The sequence below is a fragment of the Podarcis cretensis genome, assembly GCF_951804945.1.
Source record: "Podarcis cretensis genome assembly, chromosome: 10".
Classification (NCBI taxonomy): domain Eukaryota; kingdom Metazoa; phylum Chordata; class Lepidosauria; order Squamata; family Lacertidae; genus Podarcis; species Podarcis cretensis.
The window spans coordinates 25,908,386-25,930,194 of NC_137179.1; the positions used below are offsets into that span (position 1 = coordinate 25,908,386).

At 42.2% G+C, this 21,809-nt stretch overlaps 1 protein-coding gene across 1 annotated transcript in view; it reads right to left on the reverse strand.

Moving 5' to 3' along the window:
* NUAK1 (NUAK family kinase 1) overlaps nucleotides 1-19,947 on the reverse strand; it is a 48,101-nt gene extending 28,154 nt beyond the window's left edge. Inside the window, exon 1 of the mRNA XM_079992478.1 lies at nucleotides 18,882-19,947. Within this exon, the coding sequence (XP_079848604.1) occupies nucleotides 18,882-19,310 (429 nt within the window). The 5' untranslated portion in view covers nucleotides 19,311-19,947. The remainder of the gene's footprint in view (nucleotides 1-18,881) is intronic.
* Nucleotides 19,948-21,809: the final 1,862 nt, after the last annotated feature.

Here is a 21,809-nt window from a genome sequence, read left to right on the forward strand (position 1 = left end):
CATTTGTTGACATCTCAGTGATGGGATTGATGCCAGGAGCTATGCATAACGGACGTGTATCATGTAAACCTAAGTAGCTATTATTGTCTTTAAGGAAGACATCTTGTGAAAGTGTTTGTTCATCAAGCAGATTCTTTCTTGGAGAACAATTAATTTAGACTATTCATCACAACTTTTAAAAAAAGATTGAAGTGGCAAGAAATTGCTTTTGTTGGGCCGCCCGTACTATCTACTCATGCCTGTACAAGAAAAAGTGCTGTTCTGCACCTGCAGGAAACACAGAATATTGCTTATGTTCTTATTTACCACTGCCATAAGAAATTCTGTCCTCTAGAAGCTCAAACATTAATCAGAACAGAATCACCAATGCGAATACTTTTTGACTCAGTGAAGGGCAAGAGCTTACAAGGTTCTATATCCTCCTATGCACTGAATAGCAGAAAAAGACCAATCTTAAAGTGGGAAATAAAGTTTTTTTTTTTTTTTACTTTGATTTGTTTTCATTTTCATTTGTGATTTAGAGATAACTGGCTATATATCTGCACATTCTTAGAGCCGTTCTTGCATACTGTAGGATAACCCACTCACTCACTCATACAACTGATCTCTAATCAAATCATGCAGTGAAGCTTTTTAAGAAGTTTGGGCTGTGACAGTAATAACCAAGAAACCTCAGGAACCATTTAATTACAGTCTCAAATTCATTTGTCTAGTCAAATAACAAAATTTCCATTTAGCCTCATCTGGGCATGGAATTTACTATTTTTGTCATTTCACTAATGGTGGGAGGATCTATTTATTTTGAGAGCAAACAGCTCCTGCTAAACCACATGGTGGCTTCATTATGAATATCTTATGAACACAGGACAGGGAGGCGTCTGCTACCACAGTGCCATTGTCCCCTCTGTGCGTGTTCATTTTACTGTGGCTCAAAGTCTGAAAGGGGGTTTATGTCCCAACCTAACCTGCATCACAATATTAGATGCTTTCAAGCATTTACTTGAACATGCTGGGTGAACAAGAGGCAGGGGTGTGAATGCAAGCCCCATCCCCAATATACCTATGCAATATACCTCTTGCTTAGTCCCCAACTTTCCCCAGTTTGGGTGGGGTAGGTTTGCAGGGGACTTGTACTCACAATTCCTTGAATGGGAATAGAACTGTGTACAATCAGGCACACTGGCCTAATAAAGCAGGGTCCCCGACTGCACTCCACTCATGTTCGTGCAAGTGCAAGCCCCCACTCAACATGGGGAGACTGGAGACAGTGCGCACACAGAGATGTTGGGAAGAAGGTGGGTTTTGGGTCTTGCCCACGGGTCTTTGGGGCCCCCACAACAATGGTGTAGAATGGAAGGCGAAAAGCGGGGATGCAAAATTTTGGCACCACACAGGGTGCCATTGAAATTTGAGACACCAAGGTCTGCCACTGAATAGGGCTTGCAAGCATGCCCCCTGCCTCCTGAACACAGACACAGCATTTGTGTGTATGAAAACCATAGGTCATATGATGTTTTTGTTGTTTAGTCGTTTAGTCGTGTCCGACTCTTCGTGACCCCATGGACCAGAGAACGCCAGGCACTCCTGTCCTCCACTGCCCCCCGCAGCTTGGTCAGACTCATGCTGGTAACCTCGAAAACACTATCCAACCATAACCCCATGGATATTGCCATGAAGAAAAATGGAATATAAACTGAAGCAACAATAATGACAGTGGTTACCTATCTGGGACGCTGTAGTAGAGGGTTTTCTGTCTCAGCAGTGATTTGACTAGATGACATCTAAATCCCCCATCACTCCACAATTCTGATAAGTGAAGGCATACTGATGCAATGCCTCTGTATCATTTTGAATTTTTGGACTGAATGATTTCAATAAATTAACCAAGATAGTTATACTGTTTTTGTTTTGCTTGTTTGTTTTAGTTTATAAAAGAAATGTTGGAAAATATGAATACATTTCACACGGCTACATTTTTGTTTATGGCTACAAATGGTTTGCAGAGTTATAAATATTTCATGGCTTGCTCAAGGCAATTCCAAAAGTTTACGCGCATTTAGTGCTATTGCAGTAAGAAACTTTCCTCTCCTTTTAGACTTTCCATCTTACGGGCCAGGAGTAAACAGAATTTAACCTTGAAGACACTACAGTGAAAAAGAAAATGGTTTAAACTTCCCTGTATTTCCCTAACACCCTACACAACTTCCCCTATGGAAGTTGTGGGTTTTAAGCCGATTTGTCTTGTTGTTGAAAAAATAGCGGTGGGATCTAAAGGGAATTTCAACCTGTTTGTGCTGCAGTAAATTAGCCTAGAAGGCAGAGGGATGAGGAAATGTAAGAGGAAGAACATAACCCCTTGACGGAGGAAAGTATGCAACTGTCAGTGTGAAACATGTTAAAAATGCATCATACAAAGAGCTTTAAAAAAAACCTGATTAGTCTCATAGCAGCTCCTTCACCATATATAGATATTACTACTTATATATGTATGTTTATTTATAATCCTCGATTCTCTCATTAATTCACACTGCAGAAGTACGGCCATCCTAGCATTGAATGCCAAGCTGCGTTGAACCAAAAGTCACACAGGGCTGCCATACATCCGGAATTTCCCGGACATATCCGCGATTTGTTCATCAAAAATAGTGTCCAGGCAGAATTTCTGAAAATTGGTAAAAATGTCTGGGGAAACCATGTATGTCAGTGTCCTTTAAAAAAAAAGAAGAAGAAGCTCAAAAACTTCTTTTTTCTTTTTGGAGTTTGTCCAAAGTTCACTTTTTAAAATATGGCAACCCTACTTTAAGGCCAAGAAGGTTTAAGGAGCTCTCTTTTACTAGAGAGAATAAAGATTTCAAGAGTTAAGGCCAAGATAGTTCAATCATTTAAAAATATTTACTGTTCAGACCATCTAAACCAGATCATCTCCATGGCAATGCAACCTCAGCAAGAATCATGCAGCTAAAGTCAAGTTAGTTATTTATAAGTGGCCCAATCCCATTGTTTACAGTAATAACCAGTGGGGCAATTTGTAACCAAAAAGATCCTGCTGATTTAAACCATGGGATCCTGTTTTTTAAAGACTTGCTGTTCCTTTCTTTTTCAAGTTACATACTGCATATTTGCTCTTTGTGTTACATTTGATATCTTTTGTCTGATGAGGCCTACAACACTGAAGGGAAAGCACAGATGAAACTGCAGAGGAAATTGTACAATTATTATGTTTTCAAAGTTTTAAAGTGTCTTTTTTGTTGAAGAACTGCAGATACATTTTTGAGTGTTGGAGCTAGACTTACAGTGCAATGCTAACCATGTCTACTCAGAAGGAAGCTCTATTGAATACAGTGGTACTTACTCTCAGGTAAGCAGGGATATGTTTGCAGCTTCCTAAGCTAGTTACATGGGACACGGGTGGTGCTGTTCTGTAAAGTACTGAGCCTAGGGCTTGCTGGTTGGAAGGTCGGCAATTTGAATCCCCGCGACAGGGTGAGCTCCCGTTGTTTGGTCCCAGCTCCTGCCAACCTAGTAGTTAGAAAGCATGTCAGTGCAAGTAAATAAATAGGTACCGCTCAGGCAGGAAGGTAAACGGCATTTCCGTGCGCTGCTCTGGCTTCTCCAGAAGCGGCTTAGTTAGTCATGCTGGCTGCATGACCTGCGGACAAACGTTGGCTCCCTCGGCCAGTAAAGCGAGATGAGTGCCGCAACCCCAGAGTTGTTTGTGACTGAACTTAACTGTCAGGGGTCCTTTACCTTTACCTTTAAGCTCTTTTTGTTACATTTGATATACGCATACAACTGTAAAGGTAAAGGTACCCCTGCCCGTACGGGCCAGTCTTGACAGACTCTGGGGTTGTGCGCCCATCTCACTTAAGAGGCCAGGGGCAAGCGCTGTCTGGAAACAATTCCGGGTCACGTGGCCAGCGTGACATCGCTGCTCTGGCCAGAGCCAGAGCCAGAGCCGCACACGGAAACGCCGTTTACCTTCCCGCTGGTAAGCGGTCCCTATTTATCTACTTGCACCCGGAGGTGCTTTCGAACTGCTAGGTTGGCAGGCGCTGGGACCGAGCAGCGGGAGTGCACCCCGCCGCAGGGATTCGAACCGCCGACCTTTCGATCGGCAAGCCCTAGGCCCTGAGGCTTTAACCCACAGCGCCACCTGCGTCCCAGTACGCATACAACTGAAATCAGTGCAATAAGCTAGTCTAGGTTATCTTAAACTCCACAATTTCATGGGGAATTAAATACAACTAACTTAGTCTGTATCTCACCTAATAAATATAAATGAAACTGATGTTTCCAAAGATTGTTTGTAGCCCATGGCATCAACAAGCAATGAAAAAATAATATACGTACATGGGCCTGAGGAAAGTGATTCAGCCACCTTAGATTTTACTTGCATACCAGATGACTAGATACCGTATATTATCTTTCTTTTCTTTTCAAATCACTGCAGACAATACATAGACACAACTACAAGAATCTGCTCCACAGTTTAGTTTCCCAATACACTGTTTTAAAAAGATCATTTCCTAAAACAAAAGCTAATTTACTGCTACCATGACACTGCTCGCAAAGGAAAGCTGCCTTCTCAGAAACCAAAAGGGCTGAATGAAGATGATAAATGTCAAATCAAAGTTTTATTTGCATTAACTGATACACTCTTGAGCTTGTGCCGAGAACTAAGATGCTTCTAAGTGTATGCATTTCACTTTTGCACTGCCAATTTCTCTGGCTGTAAGTAACATTATCCTATCAACAGTGGTGACTCAGCAACAGAAGAGGAATTAGTGAGTGAATAAGAGGGAGATTTTCCTCCCTGTTATACACAGATTCAAAAGCTATTCTGTGTAACTGAACCAGGCACTCGGAACAGAGGATTTATGCTGCACTCCCAAAGGATGGGAGGTACATTTGTAACTCCCTTCCTACCCTCTGCCCTCACCCTTAGGTGGTAACAGGATTTGAGTACGTACTTCCTAAGCATTGCCCTGCTGCCAGAATTACATCCCCTCATTGTTTGGTACTTGCCATATTTTGCAGACAGGCCATTTTTTTTTTCAGAACACACCCTCTAGGGAAAGGTTTAACTCACAAAAAATATGAATTGCAAGTAATCCCAGAAAGCCAAGCTCTGCCTAAACGACTCCTAAGAAACAATTGTCTTTATTGCTTATTTAGGTAAAGTATCCAGTCCTTTAAAGATGAGAATGGCCAAAGTGTTTTCTGTGTATTGTCAGCCTTATGGCTTGAAAGAGAAGGTATGATTCATTAGTTTTAAGTTGACATTATTAGTGGTGCTCCTCCAGGTGAGCTCAATCTGGAGTCATCTGTATGAGAAACACTGCCACTTCTTCCCATATTACATCTGTGCTTTAGATAAATCAGAGGCACAAGTCAGTACAGCTCTCAAACTAGCATTATTTCAAAGAAATAATCTCAGGTTTATTTGAGGGAAAGGAAGTGGTAGCAATTGAACAGTTGTCTGAACAGGGGGGTGCAGGCTTGTCACCTAGAACCAGGTGACCCCTTTGCAGATGGAAGCAGACCCATCTGCCCTGATGGAGTGTGCATGTTTGCAATCTCAACATTCCCAGAAGGCAAACGAGTACACACGTCATCTTTAAAGTCTTGGTGGGAGGGACAGGGTAACATGTTGGAACGTCTTTGTCGCTTCTGCCCTGTTCCAAACATGCCCTGCTCCTGAACACTGATTCCTGAAAACTTTGTCTGCTACTGAGTCTGTACTGTTGGCTGCCTGAATAAGGTTCTCTTTTTTTACTTACAAATAAGAGAATCTGCTTGTGCGTTTCAGGGTGGGAATCTGGACAGTGGCCATCATTACATCTTGTGGGAATGAATTCTACTAACACTTCCGTTCTGGCAGGAGGTCAGTAGATGGGTGGGAGAGGTGCTTAACTCATCAACAAAGAAAGGAAAAATTTCAGGGGACAGTTAAGGGTAAAGAATAAGCAGCCTCTCACACCAGTCAATTCTCCCAGCCTCCACCTTAGCACTGGGAGGGTTAACACAGGTTTAGGAACCCCACATTTCCCTTGTAATATCCAGCTCTGCAAAAATAATGTTTGGAACATAAACAGGTGTACTTTAGTCTTGCATGACCTGTGTTGCTGATTTTTTTATGTAAGGCCCCATGGTCTACCAACGTATTTTAAATTTGCAAAGTAAGCATGCATACTCAATATCTTTTAACAGTTAAAGCTGATAGGCAATAGAGTTTGGGTCCTCTCAGAGATGGGCTCCTGCTTTATGAAATTCCCCACCACCAGCTTCCCCCCCCCCAAAAAAAAAACCCCAATACCCCATTATGTGGTTGGCTGCATTGGTTCAGGTTTTGAAGAAATGTTTGAATACTCGCCTCTTTTCTCTAGCTTTTAATTGAATATTTTATTGTATACGGTGCTGGAATTTTTTTGGTATTTTCAAGTGTATTGTGCACAGCCTTGTTTCATTTTGTTTTATTTATTGGCTTATTTTTCTATATTAAGTTTTACATCTGCTGTACGCTGCCCCTCCTGATGTGACAAGAGGGAGGAGGTGGTGGAGGTGTGATTTGAGCAGCATGCACTAGCACATTTGCTTGATCCTAGTAAGCTATAGGCCGCTTAATGGTGGCTTAGCATTATTATCCAGGCCAATTTTATCAACGTGAGGCATTTGGACCTTCCAGTTGCATCTTCATCTCCATCCACATTGAACAAAGGCAGGCTTCCTAGAATGTATACACACACCATACTTAGGTGATGGGTTTTGTTCATGCTTTGCATCAGGCTGTCACCTTCCCCAGGTTTCATTAGCTATTGGCCATAGTTTGCTTTTAATCTGCACCATGTGACGGTTTTATTTCCTTGCTTGAGTAAACTGTTGTACAAGCTTGACACTATAATGCAACTGTCTGCTGCAGTGTGGACTGATATGCAGGAAGGGTAATCCTGTTTTAAGGGGTTGGACATGATTTTATTGGTCCCTGCCAACCTTATTATTTATATGAATGGTAGAAGGTCACATTGATAGAATCCAGAGCTCCTTCTCTCTTCTAGTAGCTATTGGTGATGGGGGGGGGGCGTGCAGGGCTGCTGAAATTCTATGTACTTTGCTTAGTGCCAAGCTGGTAGGAGCACAAATTCAATATAAGTATGCTGGAAACTGCTGGTATATTTCCTAAGCCTGTAGCCAACAGGAAAGGGTTAGAAGACATTGTAATACAATTTGAAAATATCTAATAGTTTATGCAGAGTCTTCTCTTCTGCTGTTACAAGACATCTCTGACAGAACATCCAAAAATTGAACTACCATCTGTGATCCTGGGAAGAAGGGAAGAAGTCACCTGAAGCAGACAAAGTAGAGGTTCGGAGGAACTATGAATAGATTAAAAAGAAAGAGAGCAATTTCTTCTCAAACCTTTCTGACAAATTACATCTTTCAAAGCAAATTCACATTTGAATGAATACAATTCCTTTCAAAAGGAGGTGGAATTCAAAACTGGAATGGAATTGAAAACTGTTTCACAACTTTTAACTATGAGGATGTAATTCTGACTTCAGCAAATGTTGATCAATACTGAGTGCAAGATCTGCTGAAAGGACAAAAGCTAGAGTTATATTTAACTTCCTGCAAAATTGCCAAACAGATGTTTATGTTTGTCTTCCACACTTGCTGGGGCCAAATACAACATCAAACTAGGATTCCACAAGGTGTAGGTTCTTTCCATCCAAATAAGTTCTTAAGAAAGTAAAAGCAATGGCTGACATGTTTTATAACCTGGGTAGGGCTGGGAGATTGATTATGCCCTCCCTGTTCTTTATGCCTCTTTTCATTATTTAAATACATTTCTGGTTACAAAATGATTCTTAATGATCAGCTTCCTAATACATCAGACATTTTTATTCTTTTTTAAAAAAGAAATGCTTTCTAAGTTTCACAAAAATTAACACAAAAAATAAAATCTTGGCAAATCAGAGAAAAGAAAAGTGAAATAATTCTAAAGTCTCTGGAACAGTTTTGTTTTGCACAGTTGCAGCATACCTTCCTGCAAAAGTCAAAACATAATTTCCTGGGCAGTTATATACTCTGACTTTTCACCCACCATATAACAATGAACATAATGAAAAAAGAAAGAATAAGTAAAGAAGTAACTTTGTAGGATGTACTGATAACTCAGACTGGCCTATATATTCAGAAAAATGAGGTGGAAATGTGGACTTTTTAGTAATAGCATTATGGAATGTCCTTTCAAGGGAGGAATGCTTAACACCAACTTTTCTGTCTTTTACATGCCAGGAAAGAACCTTTCTAACTCATCCAAACTTTTATATTTTCTGACTATCAATTGGCTTTTATCTGCTGCTCTTTTGTGTCTATTATTTACTCTTGTTTTGCATGTTTTAATTCTCATTAACTGTCTGGAAATGATGGATTAAAATGTTTCACATAGAATAATAAATGAATAAAATGGTATCTTCCCCCTTCCTCTGACCTGCAGTCTGAAGTGGTAAACTGTACCACAGGGGTAGGGAACCCTGTGGTTCTCCAGAAGCTGTTATAGATTCCAACTCTCATTAGCCCCAGCCAATGACCAACAGTCAAGGGCGATGAGTTGTAGTCAAGGGAGTTATAGCCAGCAACATCTAGGGGGCCACAGGTTCCCCACCCCAGACATACCATGTCAGTATTGTACCATCTTGTTCTACTGTGTAGACCAGGCCACATCAGGGAAGCTGTATCTGCACACTGTGGATTTCTACTGTTTTTAGTTTTAAAAGATTACTTTCTAAGAAACATTCATATGTCTGGATCATCTATCATTTTGTTAAAGAAGAAATCAAAAGAACATTACGAGGGCCACCTTGAAAATACCAGAAGGAATGTATGCCAGGAAGGGTACAGGAACAACCCACACCTACCTTTTGCAATATACAGTGGTACCTCAGGTTAAGTACTTAATTCGTTCCGGAGGTCCGTTCTTAATCTGAAACTGTTCTTAACCTGAAGCACCACTTTAGCTAATGGGGCCTCCTGCTGCCGCCACGCCGCCAGAGCACAATTTTTGTTCTCATCCTGAAGCAAAGTTCTTAACCTAAAGCACTATTTCTGTAACCTGAAGTGTATGTAACCTGAAGCGTATGTAACCTGAGGTACCACTGTATACCAAGGCCAAGCACAACTGGAGGAGACTCAATATTCTGAGTCTTAAAATCTCTTTGCCAATCCCACCCCCGCCCCAAAAAAAAAAGTTAGGCAGAACAACAGCAGCAACTCAGGCTTCCCACTTCACCCTGCCAATGACCTTAACACAGACTTGGATGTACCACCTTCCCCTGAGTGCAAAACAATTCCCTGCTCCGGCTACTCCAGCCAGAATTTCATTTCAGCAAATACCACAAATCATGTCATACTGTGTAGAACTATTTAAAAGCAGGGTTGTGCAATGTGAACTGTTCACTGCATGGGAATGAACCGGAGTCTGCCTAAGCTAGCCTCTTTCACTTCTTTGTTTTTTATTTAAATTATCCTGAAGATGTGGCCGCATTGTTGTTCGGAACTTTAAACAATTTTTCCTCTAATTGGAGAGTCAGCCTAAACTGCAAAAGCAATTTAATGCTAAAATCAGCATCCTAACAAGAGAATAGTTTGGACATTTTTTTCCACATGTATTATCAGCTGTTTCCTAGAAATAGCAAGCCCCTGGCTCAGCTAAAATGAAACCAAATCCGCTATGTGTAATGGAATTATAACACTCTATACTAAGGAACTAATAGTACCTGGTAAAAACATATATTTTCATGCATTAACTTTTACATTCCTCAAACAAGCACATGGGATTAAGGCAAAAAAAATAATATAGGCCATTTCCAATATAATCTTATCACCTTGGGATTTTGGGTAGGAGGGATTAATAACTGATTTATTTCTACAGTGTCTTCTCTAATGTACACACCCGTTTAAAAGCATGCCATTATCTGAATTAGCTTATATAACAGGATATAAAATGTCATGGCAGGTTTTGTTGGAATGATAATGAGAAGAATTTGCGTGCTCAATGAAACAAAGATCCTCACTTCTGTGCCAAATATTCATTTGATGGCAATACTTCAAATAAATTATTCCTTATAACAACTAGACTGTCATATCCTACAACCATATCCCGAGCAACCACCCAGCTGGGCTCAATAAAGCTATTTTCCAATGTGCTGTACGTACACACACACACACACACACACACACACACCCATACTTCCCAGATGTTTTCTGTGTAAAACATTTGGTTTCAAATGCATAGCAAGTCTTTCCAAAAAGCCATTACATTTGTTTAATGGACTCATACAGTTCAGCTAAAATATCCTGGAGCAGACATCTGACTGCATTTCTGCTCTATGAGCCCCATCTGCAAAAAGCACAAAGAGCAAATGAGAATGTTTTACATGATTTATGCTGCCTTTATGATCAGCCAGTTCATAAAGCACAAGCTTTGTTCAACAGACAATAACACAGACTGCTTTCAAGTGTGTCATTAAGTGTTTTTTTTCTGTTTTAAGAAATACTTTCCATTCAAACAACAGGCCCAATTCTAAAGCAGTGGGATCCGTGCAACTAGAATCAAAATTTTACTTACTGCACCACCGAAAAAGTAATTTCCTGTTTTCTCTCCTGAGGATATCCAAGACAGATAAATTCATAATATCTATGGTGGCACATTTTTATTTTCAACAGAGGAAAGCTAGAGGAAGGAAATTTATAAAATACATAAGGAATTATTAGTGTTAATCTCATTAATCCTCACAATAACTGTGAGGTAAATTACTACTTTTATTTTACAGCTGGGTTACTGAAATTTAAGGTTTATTCATTCCAGTGAACGTATGGATGAGTTTAATTTTAACTCTGCTCCCTGAGCCATGTCTGACACCAGTCCCATGTTTATTTTAATTCTATATATATTTCACTGTAGATGGAAGACCTATGTGAAGAAATTCAAGTCCTTAATTATAACATCTTCCCCTCAAAAGCTTGAAAGAGATTACTAAGCTAGTTCAGCTATCATGGCTGAACCATGGTTTACTGCAAAAGTAACCATGGTCAAATATTGGGCTTGTGTATTCCAGCACTTCCTTGCCAGTGCTGCCCCAAAGGAAGAGTTTGGAAATGTTCACTTCCATTTTTTAAATTAATACTAAATTATTTTATGAGACTTATATATCATCCTTCTTCACAAGACCAAGGGATGGCTATGAAAAACAAGTAACTTAAAACAGTCATCATCAAAATACAAAATCAATAAAATATAAAATAGCAACTTTTGCCAAGTTTCAGAGAAAAGCCACACCAAAGTTTCCTAGCTAGCTTTTGTTATCATAAAAGAGCTATCAAATATTTTCAGCATACTGGTATAGGTCCAAATGTCTTCTCTTACAAGTATCTTAAAATATTTTTGTGGTCAGGCAGCAATATTGTATTTTAGATTTATTTTATGACTGAACTATGAAGTAGCATTCAACTGTACTGTACACAGATTTCTACAATGTTCTTCCCCTGGTCACTTTTTCTTTTGACAAATATTTTCTGCTCTGAACAGTTAAACACAGAATTGTTAAAGTGATTATGAGATATTTCTGCTTTCCAATAATTATGGAAATGCAAGCAGTGCCCGTTCTAAGAGAAATTCAAATGTCATTTGCATACAATTACCAAACTATAGACATTAAGCTTTGAAATGCAGAAACTGCACAGCACTCTCTGATTCTAGATCTCCAGTGCTGGATTTTGAGCTATTCAGATTTGGCCTCCAAATATGGGTCCCCTATTTCCTAAGCAGCACTCACATTTAAGGAATGCGTATGAGGTTGCAATATCCTATGAACTCGAGTGGGACTAAGTCTCATTGAACTCAATGGAGCTTTTTGAGTAGACATGTATAGAATTGCTCCATGAGTTACCTAAACCTAGAGGAGGGATATATACCTTTGGAAAATATAAAATTGTGTTGAAAATTTAATGCAGCTAGTGACAGTAAATTAGCTCTGCACAAAAATATTTTGATCATATCTACAGCTGTGAAATTATGGAAGAAATTGCCTATTTTCTGCAAACTGATTCTATCTTCAGATGGCTTTCTAGCCCAATCTTGTGACATTCCAATCCCACCAAGAACTTATCCCATAGCTCCTTTTTTCAAATAAAAAGTAACCAATAAAAACCATATTTTATTCTTATCCTCCAAAAGTATTAGAACAAGACCTGAATTGTATCATATTTAGGGCTTGTACTCAATCCTGGACCAGTGAAAAATTTAAAAGCCAGACATCAAAGCCCATGTATGTGCTCATCCTCAGACAGCTGAGATATCACCAATATTAAATAACATTAACAACTGTAGAAGAGGTTCATTGGTACACATGCTGGTTTCTTTATGTACTTTACTACAATTTGAACATCAAATAGCTTCATACTTAACTAGCCACATGGAGGTATTTTCTCCCACTTTAGACTGTAACGAAAGGTTACTGCAGGGTCTTTATATGTATTAAACATCTGGAAGTTTTGGTATGGATCCAAGATATCTGATCAGCATGGGCAGCCACTATACTCCCATGGCATATCTCACCCAGCCCCCTAGTGTTCAGTGTCTAGGCTCTCCTAATTTATACAATGTACAGTGTTGTCTGTGCAGACATGGTGATAAATATGTGCTGCTTAAAAGCAGATATTTCACAAACTATAACTTACAGATGCTCTGGGCTTTCATGTGGGCAAGACAAATGAGAATCCTATGCCTGACTGAAAAAGCAGAGTTCAGAAAACAACAGCAAGAGAACACAAATGAAAACCTGGGTACATTTGAGGCTTAAATAAATTGGTCACCCAGTACTGCACAGATGCATTTATTTCACTTTGTAGTTCTTTCCACCGTAACTCAAGTATCTAGCAATAGGACAGGGCTGTTGTTGTTTTTTAAAAAAATGTCCTGCCAAATGGACACACAAAATGTCGACATCTGTTAAAAAAAGATGGTTAAAGGCAGCATTTGGTATATATAATGGATAATTACAAGGAATCTGTGAGAAGAATTCTATGAACACTAAACAATCTTTAGCAGGAACTGTTTGTTCCAAACAGCTTTATCCAACATGTATGATACCAAAACATAATTTTATATATGCTTTCAGATATAATTTCCTCCATATGTCATACATAATATCCTAATCTTGAATTTAATGATACAAAAAACCCACACACATGGCTCAACACACAATGCTTTAATGTTACATACTCCCTCTATTATGATTTTTCTCAAATGATGTTTTGAAGCTGTTAGTAATAACACATTACAATGCAATTATGCTTTTGGTTGAAAGCAACTTGGCAAACAATGAACTAAATTCCACTGTGAATTGTACTTCAGGCAGCCAAATATTAGCCAGAGTTCCTCACCCTAAAAGCCACAATTCAAAGACCAAAACTTACATATCTGACCGCATCTGGCACCCACTATCCACAAACCCACCAGTCTCACCTTTCCTGTACACATACTACACTCAGCCACAAATATTTCAGATATCTATATTCTTAGATCCACTACCCACCCACAGATACTCAGACACATACATCCCTCATCCTCAACCAAGCCTTCCAAAGCTTTGGGTTTCAGTTCCCTTGAAACCTGCTACTGCCCATCCCATATTCCAACCTGTGCAAAGTATTGTTTTAATTAGGTGGCCAAAAAGGGCAACAACCCACCAAAAGCCACCAGTCTCCCCCTTAACTCCAGAGCTTGCACTCTCTCTCCTTCTCTTATAATCACTCACTCTCTGCCCATCATGGTGTCTGCACTGCTGTGACCTTATTTCAAGCAATTTCCCATAAAAATTAGCATTCGGGCAGGACGACAAGGCCCACCAATCCTCTAAGTAACCTTCTTTCCTTGAGAACAGAAACACCTAACCAATCAGGACAGAGTTATTTCCTGCAATTTGCATAAAGTGGTTCCTTCCAAACGTAAACCCACAACCAATCTGTTGTAAACACTTCTAAATATTCCTTCTAATGTTACTCTTGATTGGTGTCCATTGACCAATCAAAATTTGATCAGGATGCTTTCATATTATTGTTGCTGCAGTTCTGGTCCAACAGAGAGGAGATGATCAGCCACCACACCACTTTGGCGACTGGGCGAAAGCAGGTGCAGAGAACCATGACAAGACTGCTGGCTTCTGTCAGTAGGGGATAGTGGAGTGGGGTGGCAGCATTCACCTGACCTCCCAACAGCTGAGTCATTCCACATACCAGGAAGGAAAGGGGAAGGTCGTGGGAAGGTTGACTCAGCGCAAACATACCAGCAGGAGTGCCAGATTGGCTCCATCTTTACATCTGCGCTGTGCCAACCATCCTGCTTCCTTGCTCGTACCCCTCTCCTTCCCAGTAAACAACGGCAAACCACCATGCAGTCCACTACTTCCTTTCTTGCAACACAGTGGAGAAAAGCTCTCTCCACCTGTTAACCTCACTTTTTCTGTCCAGTCCCTTGCCTTACTTTTTCTCCCCACCACCAATTAAAACTTCTACCTAATGCAATCTTTTCACCTATCACAACCTCCGCCTGTCAGGGACTGGGCAGAGGAGTAATGGTGGAGACTGCCTCCCCAGCCTGATCCTTCCAGAGAAGAAGAAGACAGTTCAGAATTACAACAGGGGTTTGAGGGAGGTCACAGCTCAGAGGCAGATGAGGGGGAAAGCTGGGAAATAATGGGAGAGGAGGAGGAAGAGGAAGCAGCAGGAGGGAAACAGCTGACAGACACAGTGTCTTTAGAAAGCATTTCAGACCCTCCCTCCCAGAACCCGGTGAGCCTTGAAAGTAGGAGAGCAAAGGGCTCAGAAGCAAAGGGCTCAGTAGAGGAGATGATGACGAATGAGGAAGTGGGATAAAAAGGGGGTGGAGAGTCACACGGAACAAGGCCATTATTCTAAGAAGCTGCATTCCAAGCCTCTCTCTGTAAATATTGAATAAAAAGCAGATGCTAAGAACTTTCCTTGTCTTATCCATTCGTGGCAACCTGATGTTGCTTCCTCTGCTGCTTGACACCACCTGCTGCTAGCTGCCCTGGCCCTCACCCTACAGCCCCAGTGGGCAGCCATCATTGGTTTTAATAGAATTTATAATTGGGGACACACTTTTTATGGTGACCTTGGAATCATCCAACTCTGTCTCACCACATATGAAATATAAATATATTTCAGTGCTGGCTATCAGAACAGACCAGACAAGTAAGAAAAGCTCCCACTAACCTGGTAAAAAAAAAACACAACACATTAATTAGGCTGTAACCCTTTATACGCTTACCTAGGAATAAGTCTCATTGGACTAAATTATGCTTACTTCTGAGTAAACTTGCATAGGATTGCACTGTAAGTTGATGAAGACCTGAGATACATGAGAGACCGTGAACATGACTGTGTGAGAAAAGGAGAGTTAGATCATGGAGTAACTCAGGACACACATGAAACATTATATATGATCAATATGCTGTTCCTTTGTAACTGGAATGCTGCATCTACTTCCAAAACCAATATACAGTACAGTGGTACCTCTGGTTGCGAATGGGATCCGTTCCGGAGCCCCGTTCGCATCATGAGCAGAACGCAACCCGCGTCTGCGCGGGCCGTGATTTGCTGCTTCTGTGCATGCGCATGACATCATTCTGAGCGTCTGCGCATGCACGAGCGGCGAAACCCGGAAGTAACCTGTTCCGTTACTTCCAGGTCGCCACAGGACGCAACCTGAAAAGACATAACCTGAACCGAAAGTAAAAAGAGGTATGACTGCATAGACTATGCTTTGTTCCTACTATGTAACTTTGTTGTTATTACAGCACCTTCATCAGCCCACACCCCTTTTTGATTGTGATGACCAAGCATGTACATCTGTCTGTTTCTACAGGCAATAAAGTGCAACAGTGTCATAGAGGTTCTCCACAAGCACCATTCCAACTCTTCCTTTCTTTGTGTATCTCTCATATGCTTCACATTGAATATGTTTGCTTAATTTTGCTTATATCTTATTCGAGTCAGACTGCAGTATTAAAAAAAGTTTTGTTTGACTACATCTGAGCAACTAGATGGAACTCCCACAAAACTTTCAAAATACACTCTACTTTGCAAACTTCTTCTGTCATCTCTTTATCCTAGTACTTACAGCAATTTGCATGTAACATCTCCCAACAAATGTTTGGAAAGTTGGCTGCCCTTGTACAGGGTGGTTGTGCTCTTATATTTCATGCATTACACAGCCCAGTCTCTAGCTGTTGTATTATTGAGTAAACATGTTTAAGTAACAAGTTGTTGCCAACAACAAACTAAATATAACTAATCTATATTCCATCTAATAAGCTAAGGCCGGAAAAGTACTTCAAGTTTCTTAAAAAAATCATTTTTTGGCAACAGCCCTTTACAGAGTTGAAAAAATATTTCAAACTCCTAGATACTACTAATACTTATTTTTTTAAGTTGTACATTGTGGCATCTGGGATTTTCCCAAGCCTGATAAGTGTATATACTGAGGAGGGGAAAAATAGAAGCTTCTAGTGCATGCAAGTTATAATGCTAGATTCAAAAACACTTCTTTGTAAGACAATGCAATTTAAAGCCCTGCACTATTAAAATATAATGGAGAATATGTCATTATGTAGGCTTCATATTAGCATAGCTTCATGGACACTGGTGGAAATCCTTCAGATTCATACCAGGTTCAGATCACAATCCATCTGCCAACCCTGCAGATTTCACAATATCTGCCCCAGAAGCCAAAGAAAATTCAATACCTCACATTTTATATGTCAATATCTGATTAATCAGTCAAGAACGCCTAATAGTATGCTCTACACCTAAATTTCACTTGGTTAAAATATATACTCAAGGAAGGTATATATATATATAACTTTGAGAGGGCAGAGGACTAGAGTTGTTTCCAGGCTGCAAGCTGTTGCCATATGCTTCCAAATATTTACATGCTGCTGCAGTGTAGGAAAAGGTTACCTAACCCAGTAATCTGACAGCAAGCAAATGACATAGGTGGGAGTGTGACCTGGGATTTCTAATACTTAGCTCCTCTTTATTTGACAATTTGCTGTGAAGTCATGATAGGAAATATGCCAGTCACTTTGCTTCAAGAACCCCCTCTGCTGGTCACAGTACAGAGTCTATTCAGAGCTTTTTAATGATGCCATAAATGCTGATGACTAAGGAGAACAGAAACAGAGCAAAGAAAGCAAAGGAAAAGCTAAATGAACTCCTGTGCCTCTGCTGGCCCAGACCTTTTCCACAACATTCTCCCCTAACGTATAAAGTGAAAAACTGAAGTTCTGCATTTTAAGAGCTTGGAGAAAAGGAAAAACAGTTCAAGAAGTCAATGTACATCTGGCATGGAGTCATAGCAACCAGTTATAATTCCTTGTAGTAGTAGACCCTACAGAAATATGTATGTGCTTTTAGAGGTGAGAAAACAAAAGCACTTTGCCATATTTAATACAAGTAAACACTATCCTGAGCTAGTCAGTTTGTTTGAACAAATAAATTAAGCCTAGCATTTTAATCTTAAAATAAATAGAGATTATAAATAGCAATGCTGGTTTCCAATGAAGCTACAAAGTTACATCTGTTTCAAAGCAAATTTAAAAAGAATCAAAAGGATTCTTTTAAAAATAATAAATTTAGATGGATAATGTAAAAATGATGTAAAAAAATCTATAACTTAACCTAGATGCATGTAATATGACTCAGTGCTTATATCATGCATTTAAAGTCAGCATTTGCATTCATCTCTGCTTTGTTTAGCTGTCCTCTTAACAATTTAACAAAATGAAAGAAGAATACATAACACAAGCTTATCTGCATATAAAATCATTTAAATATAATTTTCATACTGTATTAGAACTTTTTTTTCACTCACAAATCACACTGCTGAAAAGCTGCAGTCTGCCTGGAATGCTTCAGAAAAATATCTGTATAGGCATAGCTGACTCAAATACAGAACCAACCCACATGAGCTGGAACATAGGTCCACTAATAGATATTAAATGGCAATGCAGAAAATAGCAATGCTTCTAGCTTATTGCACAAGCATTTCCCATCTGCCCATGAGATCTCCTGTGACAGAAGAACAAAAAAGTTGGGCTGGAGTTACAGTACAATGCCACATCGGGACAGCTGTGTTTAAACTGTTAGCCGGCAGACACAGATGAGCCAAGTGGACTCTAAGCTCACTGAGGAGCAGCATCAATGTGTTTGTTTAAAGAGGTCAGTAAAGTTCAGGTCATAAAAACCAGCAATGAAGTTTTTTGGTTTAAAGGAACTCTTAAGCTGAATAGCATTTTCTGTTTAGCTTACTAGAAAACACAATACATTCCAGGGAACTTTGTATGCCCACACTTTGAAAGAACAGTAAAAGGACTGATCAATTTGGAGGGGAGGGGAATGCCCATTTACAAACAATACTAAAAACTTCCTAAATGATCTGCACCTGACAGTTATGATTTAAGAGAGGACACAGTTCTAGGTGCAAATACTTTAGGAGAAATCAGACTTCACAAACAACCCCCCCCCAAACTCATGAATCGCATAACGGCGTGGCGGAGAGATCTACATCAAGATACACACACACACAAGTGGGAGCTCTCGAAAGCAAAAGTTAGAAAAAGTTGAAAGGCGGAGCGAGAATTCAGGTCCCAAGTTGTGAGGCCGGACACGCCATGAAGGGAAAAGCTCAGGAATGAGTGCAATGCACAGCAGCTCCCCCCCCCCCCCGCCGCCGCCGCCGCCCCCATGACATCTCTCCATCCGGAGCATCTCCAACAGCCTCCGCCTTCCGCAGCCCTTACCACTCTGCCGGAAAACCTCTCGATGGCCCTCTTGACTTTGCCGTAGGTGCCTTTGCCCAGCGTCTCCTGCAGCTCGTAGCGATGCTTCAGGTTGTGCTTGTGGTGGTGCCGCTTGACCCCTTGCTGCTGCTGCTTCTTCAGCTCCGGAGGGGCTGCTGCTGCTGCTGCTGCTGCTGCGCGGGGGGCGAGGGCGCTGCCGGCCGAGGCAGCGGGGGCAGCGGCGGAGCCTTCCCCGGCGGGCTCTTCCACCATGGCTGCTGCTGCTGCTGCTGGCGGTGGTGGCGGCGGCGGCTGTGCACTTGCTGCTGCGGCTGCTTGGTCGCCGGCCGGCTCCCCGGGAGCCCCAGCATCCGCCTGGCAGCAGCCTTGCGGAGGAGGAGGAGGAGGCACTTCTGCGCTGCTGCCGCCATCCAGCTCAGCCCCATCCATCTCCTGCTGGCGCGGCGTGTGCGCCGGGGAGGCACTTCTAGCCGCGCGGGAGGAGCCTCGGCGACCCTCCCTTCAGGCGGGGATCGCCAGGGCCAGCCCCACAACCATGGCCCTTTTCTTCTTTTCCCCCACCCCACCCCCACGAGGGGCGGGGAAGGGGAGAGGGCGGCGCCCCTCGGCTTCCCTCCTCACCCGCCGCGGCGACTAGAGCGCATGGAGGCGGGAATTTGGAGAGGGAGGAGGCGCCCCGCTTCGCGATAGCGGGCTGAGGAAGGGACCCGCTCCTAGGTCTCCTTCCCTTCCGCCGAGGTCGGAGAGAGGAGCCCGAGTCTCCCGCCGCCGCTCTGCCCGCGAAGCATGAGGCTCCCGAGGCCTTTCCCCCCGCCTTTAAGTGTCCTCCTCCTCCTCCTCCTCGGGGCTACATTTGGCGGGCGGCGCTGGTGTGTTGGGAGCGGCCGAGCGGAGCCCCCTCTCCGTGCTCCCCCTGCCAGCCAGGCCTCCGCGGTTGGCTCGCCTCCACCTGGCTCGCCCCATGCCCTCCTCAGCCAGCCCCTCGGAGCTGGGGGCGTCTTCTCGCTGGGTCTGGGCTGGCAAGGGGCCGGGCTTGGCCCGGAGGAGGAGCCGTTCCCCGAGACTAGCGGATCGCCCGCCCGCCCGCTTTTCGCCTCAGAATTGGGCGGGATCTCTCAGGGCAGCCGCCGCTGCCAGAATGGGGGGGGGGCGCGTCGGTTCGGGGGTTAGAGGTGCCAGATGGCCTTTATTGCGGCGCATTCCGCTTTATTCCACAGCGCGGCAGTTAATGGGCCTCCTTTCCTCCAGAGTAGGGAGCAGGCTGGACTCCCTTTGCGACGTGGGGCAACAGAAAAAGTTGTGCTTGCTTAGAGCTCTCTCTTTTTCTTTCTCTGTGTCCTACGGTGTATTGCTGTGCTCACGATCTGTTATTTTTTAGGATGGATACAAATGTAAGCAGCAATTTGATGGTAGATTTAGGGGCGGCTATGTGTAAAAATAAATAAAATCACGAGGATCTCAACTTCTACCTTTTCTTGTTTCCCTTGCCAGAAGAAAACATCAGGTCGCCGTCTCTGGAATGGAGAGGCCATAAAGAGAGAATGTGCTACAAGTCGAAAAGGATCATGCCACGCTAGTGTACACAATGGCGCAGGCGCATCCCCATTCACCTGTGTTCTGTTCTAAAGCACCAGGTGGAAACAGCAAGTCCTCAACTTAGGCAGGGGCTACATCCCGGGGTTGGCATCTAAAGCCAGAATTGCATATAGTCAAAACATTGGGTGCAGTGGCAGGTGGGAGTGTCAAAATCATTTTTCCCAGAAACCCCCCCATATATATATATATATATTGCCAAGTGTGTAAAGCTAAATGTGGATCTGCTTCTGCTGCTTGATCTCTCTGTGGCTTTTGATGCCACTTACTATGAACCAGCTCTTTGGGGTGGGTATTGGAACCCTGTTGCACACCGGTTCCACTCCTACACACAAGTCGTGTACAAAGAGTAGTAACTGGAGACTATCCTGCAGTTATGATTTTCTCCCCACTGCTTTTTAACATGAAGCCACTGGGTGCATTTGTTCAGAGGTTGGTGGTGGCAGAGTTGTGGTGTCATCAGTACACTAATCATAAACAGCTCTACTTCTCCATGGCATCATAAGTCAAGAAAGATTGTGCATGGACCATTATCTGGCTGTGGTGGTGAAGTGGATGAGGTCCAGTAAGCTGAGCTTGAACCCTGGAAGATGGAGGCACTGTGGATTTGTGGTTCCCATGTTCGGAAGATTGGCCAGTTGCCAGTTCTGGATGAGGAACTGCCTCTGAAAAAATAGGTCCATAGTCTATGGGTGCTCCTGGACCCATCTTTATTTCTGGAGGCGCAGGTAGCCTCAGTAGGTAGGAGTGCCTTTCACCAGCTACAATTCGTACCAGCTATGGCCGCTCTTAGACAAGATAGTCTAGCTGTGATTCATGCACTGGCTACCTCAAAACTTGGATTATTGAAGATGAAAGTGGTTCTGCTGTTGCAGATACACAATGGCATTTCTTCTCTCTGCGCTCCTCCCAGCGGTCATTCCTCCTCTGGTCACTGCTATGGATACACAACATCTGTCTCCAGGCACTGCAGTCATCTGCAAGGGATTCCCGCACAGCAGGGTTGATGTTGCCAGCCTCCATGTCACATTTGCAGAGCAAAGCACCCTTATTTTAAATAAAACTGTTTTAGAGTTTAGGGCAACCAGCCAAGAATTTACATGGTTATAAATGTTTAGTTATAGTTTTTAATATCAATTTTTCCACAATAAAATTGTGCTTGTTTTCCAGTAAATGGGCTTAGCATCAGGTCAGCAGAAGCAAACTCCACTTTATTCCCATAGACAGGATGGTGTTATGATTTTAAAATATAAAAAGAGTCCTGATCAGTCAGGCCATAGGCCCATCTTCTCCAGCATCTTCTGAGAAGCCTGCGCTCTCCCTACTTGTGATTCC